Genomic DNA, 13,189 nt, shown 5'->3' with positions numbered 1-13,189 from the left:
CTTCTATTTTTAGGGAAAGGACTCTCCTATGTGTCAGCTCACAGCTTGAATATACATTATGATGTTTTATCCTTCTGTCATCAAAGCTGAGAAATATACAGTACAGCATCAAGTCAGAGCATATAAATCTGATATGAACATAATGTCTGTGTTTTTAACTTAAAGGCATTTCTAGTCAATGGTCTTAATTATTATTATAGGAATATTTTTCTTTTCAGGTACTTTCTATACATATATGCTTCCACATTTCATCCTTCTATCAGGAGAAGAATTAATAATCTGATGGCTAAAATAAATGGCATTTATAGCCTGTTATATTTGTTGGATGTGAAAGTACCAGAACAATGCTTCATAAACTTTAGTTTGCTTAAGAGTTACCTGAGAAGTTTATTTAAACACACAGACCAAGGTCTTATTCTGGAGTTTCTGATTCAGCAAACCTAGTGTGCACAAGAATTTACATTTCAAACATGCTCTCAGGTGTAGACCACTGAGTCATACTGTGTTTTTTTGTTTTTTGTTTTGTTTTGTTTTGTGGATGACACTGGGCTAGACAAGAGAATTGTCTATGCAATCATGGGAAACGAACTGGAAAGGATATGATAGGTAAGAATTACAGTATCTACATACATATAGTGAGTTAGTAGTCTCCATCCCATCCCCCCAAAAAAAAGTCTGCTCAGAGCCTAAGACTGTCACTTCATTTGAAATAAAGGTATTTGTGGATGAAACTGCAGCAAGAATATTGTGATCATATAATATGGGATTAGGTAGGCCCTCAATGTAATAATTATCCTCATAGAACATAGCCAACAGAACTATAAGGTGTTACATTTCTATCACCTTATCAGTTTTGTGATAATTTATTATAAAAATGCTGGTTTGGAAACTAGCATACCTGAAGATCAACCATACTAAAAGGCTAAGTTCTCTCAGTTATATACTATAAAGAAAAAAAATGAGCTCATGGCCCAGTGTTAAATAATTACAAACTAAATTGGAAACAAATGTAAATAAGTTGTGACATTGTTCAAAAAGAAATGTACTCTTTATCTGACATATAACTGTAACCCTTTTGTACATCACCTTTATAATAACAATAAAATATATGAAGAAAAAAATAAAATTAAAAAAGAATTATTTTTACAGAAGAAGACCCTGAAATGCAGAGTGGCCTTTTCAGCTGCATTTTTAAAGTATTTAATTTGTGTCAGATTCTTTCTAGATATTAGAGTGGTCAAGTGACTTAACAGAATTGATAAGGGTTGGCATTCAATTTTGCCATGCTGAATCTTGCTCCTTTTTGTCAAACTTTGTTAAAGGTTTGGAGCAGAACACAGAGCATTTTGGCAAATATTGACTAATTTGCTTAGGTTACTGTGGAGTATTTAACAAAGTAGAAAATGAATTTATTGTGCACAACATCAATCTACCAATGATTAGTTTTCACTTTGTTACATTACTCATATATTTCTCATTACAATTTTACTTCATAGTCAAAAGTAAAGATAATTTAAGCTGGTTCTTAAAAATGACACAGAAGGGGGGTGCCAGTGGCATGTGCCTATAATCCTAGCTACTTAGGAGACTGAGATCTGAGGACTGTATTCAAAGCTAGCCTATGCAGGAAAGCGCATGACACTCTTAACTCCAAATAACAACAAAAGAAAAAAAAATGCTGAAAGTGTTGCTCAAGGGGTAGCGTGTTAGCCTTGGGCATGAAAGTTCAGGGACAGTGCCTAAGTCATGAATTCAAGCTCCAGTTCTGGCAACTTGAAAAAATAGCTCTACATTGTTTTGGGAAATAAAGATGAATGATTTATACAATGATATACTTTTTTTTTACAATGTGCAAATACACAGAAAGAGATTTAGTTACCTTGAGTGTAATGATGTGAAAATAAACTAATTGGTCTATAGAATTATAATTATTGTACTATGAATCCCTGAATGTCTCAAACCTCTCTTGAGAAATCATTAAAGCATTTTAGATATTTAATCATTCTTTGAATCTTATTAAATTCAAGCCTTTACATTTTCAATAAGTATAGTATTTCTAGCTGCTCAATAATTTGTATATCTTAAAAAGTTGTTTCTACCGGTTGGTTTAATATCAGTATAATCAAGATCAAGGAGACAGAGTGAACTAGACAAATGAACCAAGAAACAGAATTATACAGATAGGTTAAAAAGAAAATACAAGAAATAAAGAAATTAGGGCTGGGAAGGTGGCTCAGTGGTAGAGCGCTTGCCTTGCATGCATGAGGCCCTGGGTTCGATTCCTCAGCACCACATAAACAAAAAGAAAAAAGCCAAAAGTGGTGCTGTGGCTCAAGTGGTAGAGCGCTAGCCTTGAGCTGAAGAGCTGAGGGACAGCGCCCAGGCCCAGAGTTCAGGCCCCATGACCAGACCCAAAAAAAAGAAAAAAGAAAGAAAAGAAATAAAGAAGTTAACAAGCATTTTGAAGAGAAAATTGCTTTGAAGTCTGGCCTAAAGGTTCAGAGGAAATTTTATGAATTCCCTCCAATGTCTAAATAAAAAATGATACTGCTAAAATCCAGACAGCAACAACAACACTTCTTTCCCTGGTGGTGTTGTATTGCCTGATCTTTCTTCCACGTTACTGACCATCTAGTTCTCTTTGCATTCATTGGATATATCGTTACATGCTTCTGTGATATAATGTTTTTAATTCCTGAAAGGGTATAAAACTTAAAGTCATTTTATTCTGTATTTTTATGTGTTTGTGAAGGTGAATAAGGAAAGATGTTACATAATATAGAAGATGTGTGTCCATATCAGACCATATAGCATTCCTGGAATCTGAGGAGATTGGTACAGTTTCAGTGACTAGATTATGAGAATTTTTTGGTAAAGCTTATAAGTGTGAACCAGTTGTTCTTCAGCTAAATTGTCTGAATTTTATAGGACTATGATTTTACAAGGCCTATTATACTTGTGATATAGAGCATGTTATACTTAGCAGATATAATTAATTCCATATGAACTAACTTGATTTTTGTTCTTCTTTTATAGATACATGTTTCCAAAAGTAATATTAAAAAGAAAAAGCCCAAATTTAGAAAAAATAAAAGGTAGACCTCATAAAATTAAATATATAATAATTGAAATGTACAGAATATACTCAATTATTATGTATTTCTTCATATTCCCAATGTTGTTTCATTAGGAAAAAGTGTTCAAAATTTCTAAGAGAGCCAAGTAGCTCACACATGTAATTCTATTTGGGAGGCTCAGATAGGTTCATGGATTAAAGCCAGACTTGGCATACACGTGAGACTATTTTTCAATCAGTAGCTGGGCACAGTGGCTTGTGCCTTTCACATGAGATGCATAGGAGCTGAAACTGGGATGATTGCAGTTCTAGGCCAGATAAGGCAGAAAAGTTTAAAAGATTCCTTCTTAAGGAAAAGAAGCTGGGTGTGGTGGTTGCAGGTATGTCGCCCTAGCTGCAAGGTTTAGCCTAAAATAGACAGATTGTGGCCCAGTCACACACCAGGAAGATCTATCTCAAACATAACCAGTCAAAAAATGAGTAGAGGCATATCTTAGCAGTAGAGTAGTTGGGCCTGAGTTCAATCCCTACTACTACCAAGTAAAAAATAAAATGAATAAAAGTGTTAGTCTTAGAAGTATGAAAGTTGGGTGTCAGTGGCTCATACCTATAATGCTAACTACTCAGAGGGCTGAGATATGAAGGTATCAGTTTGAAGCCAGTCTTGCAAGAAAAAACAGTGAGATTCTTATCTACAACTGACAAAGAAAAAGCTGTACATAGAGGCATGGCTCAAATGGTAGAGACCATGCTGTGAACAAAAATAGCTAAACAAGAGCCCAAGATCCTGAATTAAGCTGGATGCCGTTGGCTCATGCCCATAATCCTAGCTACTGAGGAGGCTGAGATGTGAGGACCATGGATCAAAGCCAGCTTGGACAAGAAAGTCTTTGAGATTCTTTTTTTTGGGGGGGGGGGGTCCGGTCGTGGGGCGCTGGGCCTGGGTGCTGTCCCTCAGCTCTTCAGCTCAAGGCTAGCGCTCTACCACTTGAGCCACAGCGTCACTTCTGGCTTTTTTCTTTTTGCTTATGTGGTGCTGAGGAATCGAACCCAGGGCCTCATGCATGCAAGGCAAGGGCTCTATCACTGAGCCACCTTCCCAGCCCGTCTTTGAGAGTCTTATCTCCAGTTAATCACAGAAGAGCCAGAAGTGGTGTTGTGGCTCAAGTGGTAGAGACTAGCCTTGAGCAAAAAGGAGCTCAGGGATAGTGCCTAGGCCCAGAGTTGAAGCTCCAAGACAGGCAAAAAAAAAAAAATTATGACTTCAAGCCCAAGTAACCCCCCCCCCCACACACACACCTTCTTTGTATTTTTTCAGAAAATAAATCTTTAAAAACTTTCAGTATTTATCTTGGCTATACATCCCAGTAACCTCATCAATAGATATAGAATCTCTAATTATCATAATTATCTCTATTTAAAAGATGGAGATTTCCAGCTTATTTTCTTAAGATCTTCTAGTTAGAGAAAATCCAGTTGCACAAATATTTTCTGGCACAGTAGGAGAAGCATGACTGCAGTCTGACTAAACTGGTTCTGTCATGCTTAGCCATTTACCTGGGTTGCCAGATTTCCCATTTCTTCTGATTTTGTAAACTCCTTAATTTCTTTACATAATGTAAGAAATAGCTGATACATGTTTTGAATGAAAATTACCTGAGAAAACCTGTAGAGAGTGCTTAGTCGATTATCAGTACTTCGTACCTAGTCAGGGCTCAAGCTAAAACAACTTAAACCTTACACCCTAAAGTCCAGGAGTCCCAGGTTAGGTCTGGCACTCTCCTTCATATGCCAAATAAAGAGACAGGATGAAGGGTAGAGAGTGGAAATTTATTACATGACAGTAATGGAAAGACAGCACTTCAGTACATCTCCAGCCATCTTCACTTCAGGTTAAATAAAGAGATTGGGGACAGAGAGTAAGAAAAGTATGTGTAGTTAAAATAGTCCCAAGCTACAGGTCTGGCCTGGCTCAATCTTTATCCCAGGAGGAATTCCAGAGAGGTTATTATTACCTTATTATACTAAAAAGGTTGCCTGAATTTTTGGCAGTTTTCTTTAAAATGATATGAAGAAGACATTGCTTGTTTGAGGAACAGTTTGCCTTCCATGTTTATCACTGAATCTTCTCTTTTCTCTTACAAACAGGGTGATTATTACGAAGGGAATGCAACAGAGAATAGCTCAGATCAAAGGTCATAGATACAAAGTTGGGAACTTTTAAATTCACAGGACCCAGCAAAAGCAACTTTTAGATCGACTCTTACAAGATTAATATTAGATCTCTTTGCTTATTTCACTGCTTAGTACTTATGATATAAGACAGGCAAGAAAAATAACCTTAGATTATATTCCTAGTCTATTACCAATGAATAATGAACACATGTGAACAACCATTTTATATATGTACTTTATGTTACATATAATTAATCTTTAGAAACTAAATCTATCAAACTTTCTTTCTAGGGAAGCCATTTTAAAGTGCTCCATTGAAAAAGTTTGCTCTGATGATGCCTTATCAAAGGAAAACATGGGTATGTTACTTACATTGAAGACTTTTTAAACTGTCTTTATGTTTCTCTTTCCTTGAATTAAATTTTCTCCAACCTTGTCATATGTTTCATTTTTCAAAAGCAAAGAACTAATGGATGTATTATCTGTGGTTAGGACACAGCATCTAAGATTAGGACACTACCACAAGTGCAGTCAAAGAACTACAAAGCAGAATTATATCTTAAGAGGTGAGATTGTAGCAGTTGAGGTCATGGTGGACTGGTTAACAGATTATTACCTGTTATCACCCATAGAGATGAGGTTAGCTGTTAAGGAACTAGTTCATTAAAGCTGTTGGGACTTGTGGTTTTACTATCTGATCAGGAAGCCAAGGAACTGAGGCTCTCTTTTGTGGCCTCTCCTCAAGTGGTTTGATAACTGTACCCTGGCTGCTTTTTATGGGAAGGCATGTGCCTGGCATTTAATCATCTTTGCCCTTCCCAGTTTAGTACTGTCAGTGGAAGGAAATGTATCAGTCTTTATAACCCCAAGGCCCAGCCCTGATGTGAAGAGTAGGATCCAGAAGGAGATCTATGACCATTAACTTAAGAGGTCCAGGATGTTGGATCTCTGGGGTTTTAAGAAGTAGATTATTGTGGCCCAAGGCACTTCCTTTTTCCTGTTTTACTAACAGTTATGGGAGGAAATGCCAGCGACTCTTTTCACACAAATCTAGGCTTCTCCATTCCAAACTTGGAATTCAAAGGAAGAGAAGGAAATAAAGTAATAGCCTGAAATTAATGAATTAATCAACTCATTATGAATATAATATACAATTATATATTACATATAATATGCACAATATAATCATATAATATATGACATGTATTATATAATTATATATTATGTAATTATCTATCACATATTTTATATATATAATATATATAATTATATATTATGTAATTATCACATATTTTATATATTATATTTTACATAATATATAATATGTAAAAAATAACATATAATATAGATAATAATAAACTAATAATAAAATATATAAAATATAACTATATAATATAATATAGTATATAAATAAATTAATGAATTGATTCTTGTGGGTAATATAACATAATAAGGGAAATATGAAAATGCAGGAAGAAAGTTTTATGTCTTAAAATTGATTTATTCTTCCTATATTTTCATTAGTATTGAAATTTGGGCAAATGCTTATTTGCAAGATAGAGCTTTGGCAGTCATGTTCAAAGCCAGTTAAACCCAGAGTTTTTAGTACCATAATTCTTCTCCCTTGAAGTTAGTCACAATGACATTATATTTAAGTTGGCTAATAAGCCACTCATTTATAGTCTCATTCAAAGTAACTGAAACAGGCTGTAGAAGGATGGAATATTTACTTTTTCTCTGTGTGTGTAGGTCCTGAGACTTGAACTCAGGGCCTGGATGCTATCCCTGAGCTTTTTTGTACTCAAGGTTAACGCTGTACCCCTTGAGCCACAGCTCTACTCCTGGTTTTTTGATGGTTAATTGGAGGTAAGAATCTCATGGGCTTTCCTACCTGGGGCTGTCTTCAAACAGTGATCCTCAGATCTCAGGCTCCTGAGTAGCTAGGATTGCAGGACTGAGCCACAGGCAAATGGCAGAATACTTTTTACAACTCTCTCTCCTAAACTATGAAATTATAACGAAACTCTTTTATATCTATCTCTTTTCAAATGTAATCTGCTGCTGTTTTCTAGCTGAGCAGGAAGTTTATTCTTGTTTACTTCTTCCCTTTGCCTCACATAATCATATGTTCCTGTAGAAAGGCAAGGCTGTTTGCCCTTGAACTGATTTCCTCCAAGTCAGGATCTGTACCTGAGGCCTTTAAAACAAGGATCTCTCTCCCCTGCCTCTTAGGGATTTATTTAGTATTACCTCCATTTCTCTTCCCTTCCTTTTCCTTTCTGAGTTCTTTCTTTTTTAAACAGTGATCTTTTCCTAGGTTTCATTGAGCTAACTTCATAACATTGAAATCTATTGTAATCTGCCTGCCTTGACCTGCACATACTTTTTCATCAAGACCATCCATTACAAAAGTCTCTGGCTTTACTTTCACTACTAATAATCAAGAATAGTCTGTCATAATATTTAGAATGGAGGTCACCAGCTGGTGAAAGAATTTACCAAGACAAGTGAATAGGGAAAGCAAAGATTTGTAGGTACAAGAGAGACACAGTTGATAGCTAACCAGTCAAAGAGGTATAGCTGATCACAGACATGATCAGAAGTAGTGTTGCTTTAGACCACTTTTGGTTGGCTATTCCCTGTTTTGTGGAACCTATTGGTTGGCTGTCTCCTTTTCATAATATGACTTAAGTTTCTCTAGTAGGAGATTGTCTTGAACCGTTGGTTTTCAAATCTGTGTTCCATCTGGCCTATCCTGTCCTTGACTTGGCTCCTAATTGCACCAGGGACTTGGTATTTCTCTGTCTACCATGTCACCTAAAATGAGGACTCTTCCACAGACACTTTATCCCCATTCATGGAAATTACAGAATTTTACTAAGGCAAACCCATATTTAAATTGTAAATGTGAAAGTGTACAAAAATGTCCAGAATGACTTATTTCATTAATTGGGATATCAGGTTGAGACAGGTTGGGGACTCACTTCTTCCTAGCAGAATTTGGGATAGGCCTGAGGGTAGTAAAGCTTTGTAAGAAGGAAACAGGAACTATTAAGAATGATAGTTTCATGTTAATTTCTTATTTGAGCTGCAGTTGTTAGATCCTTTCCTATGCCTGCCTACCAATGCCAGTCAAGCAAGAGGTTGCAAGCAACTACACTGCTTCTAAGATGGCTTGATTATTTTAAATCCTCCACTACCATTGCTGCAGGTAAACAGGCTCATCCAGAAGTCAACTAAAACTTCTCTTTGAGAGATCTAATACAGATAAAGACAGTTACCTCAGGCAATTAGATGAGATTCTAATAGTCCAGTCATGGAGATTTTGAGACACAGAGCCAGTTGAAGGTACAATGCTGGTTCCAGGTGCTAGATGTGAATAGGCAGTGGTTTGATGATTATGTCACAACAAGCATGACAGGAGGATCAAACTGAGCTGAAACCTCTGGTATAAAATCAGTTCATTACCTGGCTGGTCTGATAACGGGTTGACCTGTACCCCAGTCTTAGGTGTCCTTTCTCTTATATGTTTCAACTAAGGGGATTTGCGTCATTCAATGATCTGATGTGCTTGATAAGTTTATTGTTCTCATTTTTCACATGTGGGTTTGATACACCCATGTATATATTCTTGATTTAAAATAATATGTCTATAAGTGGTACTCTTTTATTTGCATAATTAAATTATCAGTCTGCCTCATAGTTTGTATTGGAAAGATGGTGGTCATTTATTTACATAAATAAGATGTAGTCATTCTGCCTCAGTTTTACACACAAAATGGTGCAAACTGCTGTTGTATAAAATGGAGTCACTTAGGCAAGGTACATCCTGAAGGCTATCATTCTATAAAATATGGAATAACATAAAGCAGGGATCAGCTTGATCTCTACAACATTTTTAAGGAAAGACCTAATCCAGAGAAAAGACTTTCTACATACTATCTCACTGTAACCCCTTGTTTTCCATAAAAGCACTTCACACTCTTTGAGCCATAGAAGATGGGAAATTTGAGATAGAAAAGTCTTTATTTTCCTCAGAACCAGCTTTAAATAAATTTCTTTCTTCCCACCAGTTTCTGTCCTCTGAGTTTTTATTAGAGCAGTGAGCAGTGACTATTTCAGATTTTGGTAACATCACCAGTGCACACAAGATACAGTACTATTGAAAAAGTCCTCTACAGTCATGTGGCATCTATTAGGTAGAAGTAATGAATGAAGACTTCTCACTAGTTGCCCAAACAAAGGGAAGTGAGTCTTACATTCAGTATGACTTTCAAATAATAGGTTTCCTATCCTATTGTCTTATCCCTTCATCTCCAGTGGACAACTAAACAGCTAGATTATCTAATCCACGGGGTTCTTTCCAAGAGATCACTTCCTAAGAATAGTGTTGGGCTTTTTTCATACTCTTCAAGACTGGTCTTATTTTATTTTTGAAAATATCTACCCATATTTCTGTGAACCCTCAATCCAAGCCTCTTATGTCTTTCATTTCTTCATAGCACTACCAGACCCAGGTCAAGATACTTTTTGCTTAAAAGCCAGTACTTGAAAAGGAAAGTCAGTTGAAAGGAAATCAGGTTTATTTAAAGACCAGCCCCAGGCTAGGCATCTGTGGTTCACACCTGTTATCCTAGCTACTCAGAAGGCTGAGATCTATAGGATAGATATTCAAAGCCAGCCTGGACAGAAACTTCTATATGACTCTATCTCCAATTAAGCAGCAAAATGCTTGACTGGAGGCGTGGTCAAATGGTTGTGCTCCAGCTGTGAGCAAAATCTCAGTGAATGTGTGAGGCCCTAAGTTCAAACCCTGATACTATTATTAACAAAAATAAAATTTAAAAAGGCCAGCCAGGAAAATTATAGTGGGTGAGTACCATACTCAAAAAGGCATTTTAGAGAAATCAAGTGCACAATGCCTTTTATAGAGGGAGAAATGAAGAATAAGAGAAAGCAGACTGTGCTGAGTAGGGTATTCTAATTAAGGACATATAGTATCCTTCTTTAAATTCTTCATGGCTAGAGTACCAATATACCTCATCCTCCTGAGACTATTTTCTATAGCTCTTTCGATAGTCATCTAACTTTTCTACAAATTAAACCTCAAAGGAACTTACATACTTCATATTATTTGATATACAAGACTAAAGCATGAATAGGGGCTTTACATATTCAGATACTGTCAACAGATATTCTGTTCTGAAATTTTAAAGAGAGATAATTTATCAGTAACATATTAATCTTATAAAACATTAGGATTTCTCTTCAGATACCACAAGTTTATTACCTTTTCATCAATTAGATTTGGCTTCCATTTTGAATTTAGAATGTCAGAGAAAGGGCAGGGAAGTAACTCTTCAAAGAATAATTCACAAAGGAATAGCCATTGTTATAATAGCTTAAGTTAGAGTCAGTCTTGCATCAAACATTAAACTTATCCCATATTCTCCATCTTCTTGAATTTATGCCCTACTTATTTCCTTATAGTTCCAGATGCTAAAAAGTTTTTTTTTCTCTTTTGCTCTGGAGCCATATAAGCTTGGAAGAAAATAGTTAATATATGAAATATTTGGTTTCTGGAATGAGTCTTAGTGGAAGCATGAAGATGTAAGAGCCTGGGTCTAGGAATAGGAAGGATAAAATGTTTTATCTTACTACTCAAGGAAATAAAAGATGCCTACAGACTCTTGGTTTGGCATTTTCTTTACTTCCAAGCTAAAAAGTTGTGTTAACTTTCATCTCTTCTTCCCTCTATCTAATTTTCCCAAAGCACTATTTTTTCTTCTTCCTGTTTGCGTATTTAAGAAGAGTGGTCTTGATTGCATCTCAACTTGTACTTTTCTCATCTATTTGTTTATATTGAAAGCACACAGAAGTCTGGTTACTTAAAAAAGCAAATGCTTGTTCTTCCTCTTCAACTTTCTCCTCCTCTTCTAGAATTTCAGCAATGAAATTGCCCTGAAATGTTAGTTTTTCCAAGGCAACTTGGGGTATCTAAACTCATAGCCACTAAATAGGGGACGAAGTATTTTTTAATGTTTTTATACAGAAGCAAAGAATGAAAAAAATTACATTTACTGAAACAGAGTGTTGTTTCTTATCAGGAATGAAAAAAGAACAGTGACTGATTTTACACTCATTGCCTTTACAAGCCAGATATGATGGACTTCAGTATTAGAGATTCTCTGTCTCTCTGTCTCTCCCTTTCTCTCTCGCTGTGTCTCTCTCTGTGTCTGTCTGTCTGTGTCTACGTCTGTGTCTGTTTGTTTCTGTGTGTCTCTGTCTCTCTCACACACACACATCAGTGGTAACTGTAATGGTATCACTTTATTCTCAACAAAAAATGGAAACAAGTCAGGAAACCTATAGAGTAATCAGTATTGATAGAAGATGATGGGTCATATAATTGCCAAAGGGATTCACTTTGTCTTTCTTTGGAGGATATTATTGAGAAATTTTGATAACCTATTTTACAGTTTACAGTAACTGCTATTTCTAGAGTATTATTTTGGAACTTCAATTCACAACTTTGATATACCTATTTAGGAAACAAGCCTCTCATTGCTTTGGAAGCAGAATAGAAGATTAACTTGACACCAAATTGTTATGAACCCTGTCCCTTCTGACCAGAAGGCACTGTAGGCATTTCTCTAAATCACTTAAAAAATAAGAGCTTACAATGCCATTTGTTACCAAAAATTGATTATATTTTAGCCTAACATTAGAAATATAAAGATGTTTCTTGACTACTTTTCCTTTCTAGTATGACTCAAAATCCATTTTTTCAACAGTGTCAGTTTCCATGGAGTTAGAATATGAAGCAGAAAAATCTGCTTTTGAGTAAGACAGGAAAATCATTATGAGTACAACCATACTATTTATATATTAGTAGGTTACTAATAAGAAATCTACCCCAAATGGGAAGTTAATTGCATTAAAAGCACTTCAATGGAAGCTACATTCTTCTAGAAAATTCTGACTCAGTGGACATGTAGTTTTGTCTATATTGTTACATAAGTCCCTCAGGCAATTCTATGTCTATCAGATTTTGAATGGCATCGTTCTATAAGGAAATATTCTGTGTTCTTAGGCTTTAGCAACCTGTTTTTGTTTGGGTAAAAACACTGTATTTTTTGTTTGGTTTTTAGTTTGAGGAATTACTCCAAAGTGTGTAATGGCTTATCAGAAAGCATCTTCCAAATTATTACTTTTTGTTGTTTGTCCTTCCTTCCTTCCTTCCTTCCTTCCTTCCTTCCTTCCTTCCTTCCTTCCTTCCTTCCTTCCTTCCTTCCTTTCTTTCTTTCTTTCTTTCTTTCTTTCTTTCTTTCTTTCTTTCTTTCTTTCTTTCTTTCTTTCTCTCTCTCTTTCTCTCTCTCCCTCCCTCCCTTTCTTTCTCTCTTTTTCTCTTTCCTTTCTTTCTTTCTGAGTTAAGCTGAGTAGATCAGGTTGGCCTCCAGCTGCCATCCTCATACTTTACCCTATTGAGTTCTGGGATTACAAGCGTGTGCCACCAGACCCAGCTCAGATTGCTTTGAAAGAAGTTTGGTTAAGATGACTAGAAAGAGATTATGACCAGGAAAGTTTATTAGTCCATACTTATTCTCTTGAGTTTCTGGTTCATAATAGATCCTAATAAAGTAGTTATTTGTTGATTGAAAGTGTTTAGGGAGGGCTGGGAAGATGGCTCAGTGGTAGAGCGCTTGCCTTGCATGCCTGAGGCCCTGGGTTCGATTCCTCAGCACCACATAAGCAAAAAAGAAAAAAGCCGGAAGTGGCGGTGTGGCTCATGTGGTAGAGTGCTAGCCTTGAGCTGAAGAGCTGAGGGACAGTGCCCAGGCCCAGAGTTCAGGCCCCACGACCGGACCCAAAAAAAAAAAGAAAGTGTTTAGGGAAAATAATACTGACAAAAATAATTTTTGTAGACAAAATTACAAT

General features: G+C 36.1%; 1 protein-coding gene across 3 annotated transcripts in view; it reads left to right on the top strand.

The window, feature by feature from the left end:
• Zcwpw2 (zinc finger CW-type and PWWP domain containing 2) overlaps window positions 1–13,189 on the top strand; it is a 92,544-nt gene that overhangs the window by 71,957 nt on the left and 7,398 nt on the right. For all 3 annotated transcript variants that reach the window (XM_042666567.1, XM_042666568.1, XM_042666569.1), the window contains 2 exons: window positions 3,037–3,095; window positions 5,543–5,610. In XM_042666567.1, coding sequence (XP_042522501.1) covers window positions 3,037–3,095; window positions 5,543–5,610 — 127 coding nt within the window. The remainder of the gene's footprint in view (window positions 1–3,036; window positions 3,096–5,542; window positions 5,611–13,189) is intronic.

The sequence above is a fragment of the Dipodomys spectabilis genome, unplaced genomic scaffold (genome assembly GCF_019054845.1).
Source record: "Dipodomys spectabilis isolate Male_0828 unplaced genomic scaffold, ASM1905484v1 ptg000365l, whole genome shotgun sequence".
Classification (NCBI taxonomy): Eukaryota; Metazoa; Chordata; class Mammalia; order Rodentia; family Heteromyidae; genus Dipodomys; species Dipodomys spectabilis.
This window is presented reverse-complemented; position numbering and strand designations above follow the sequence as displayed.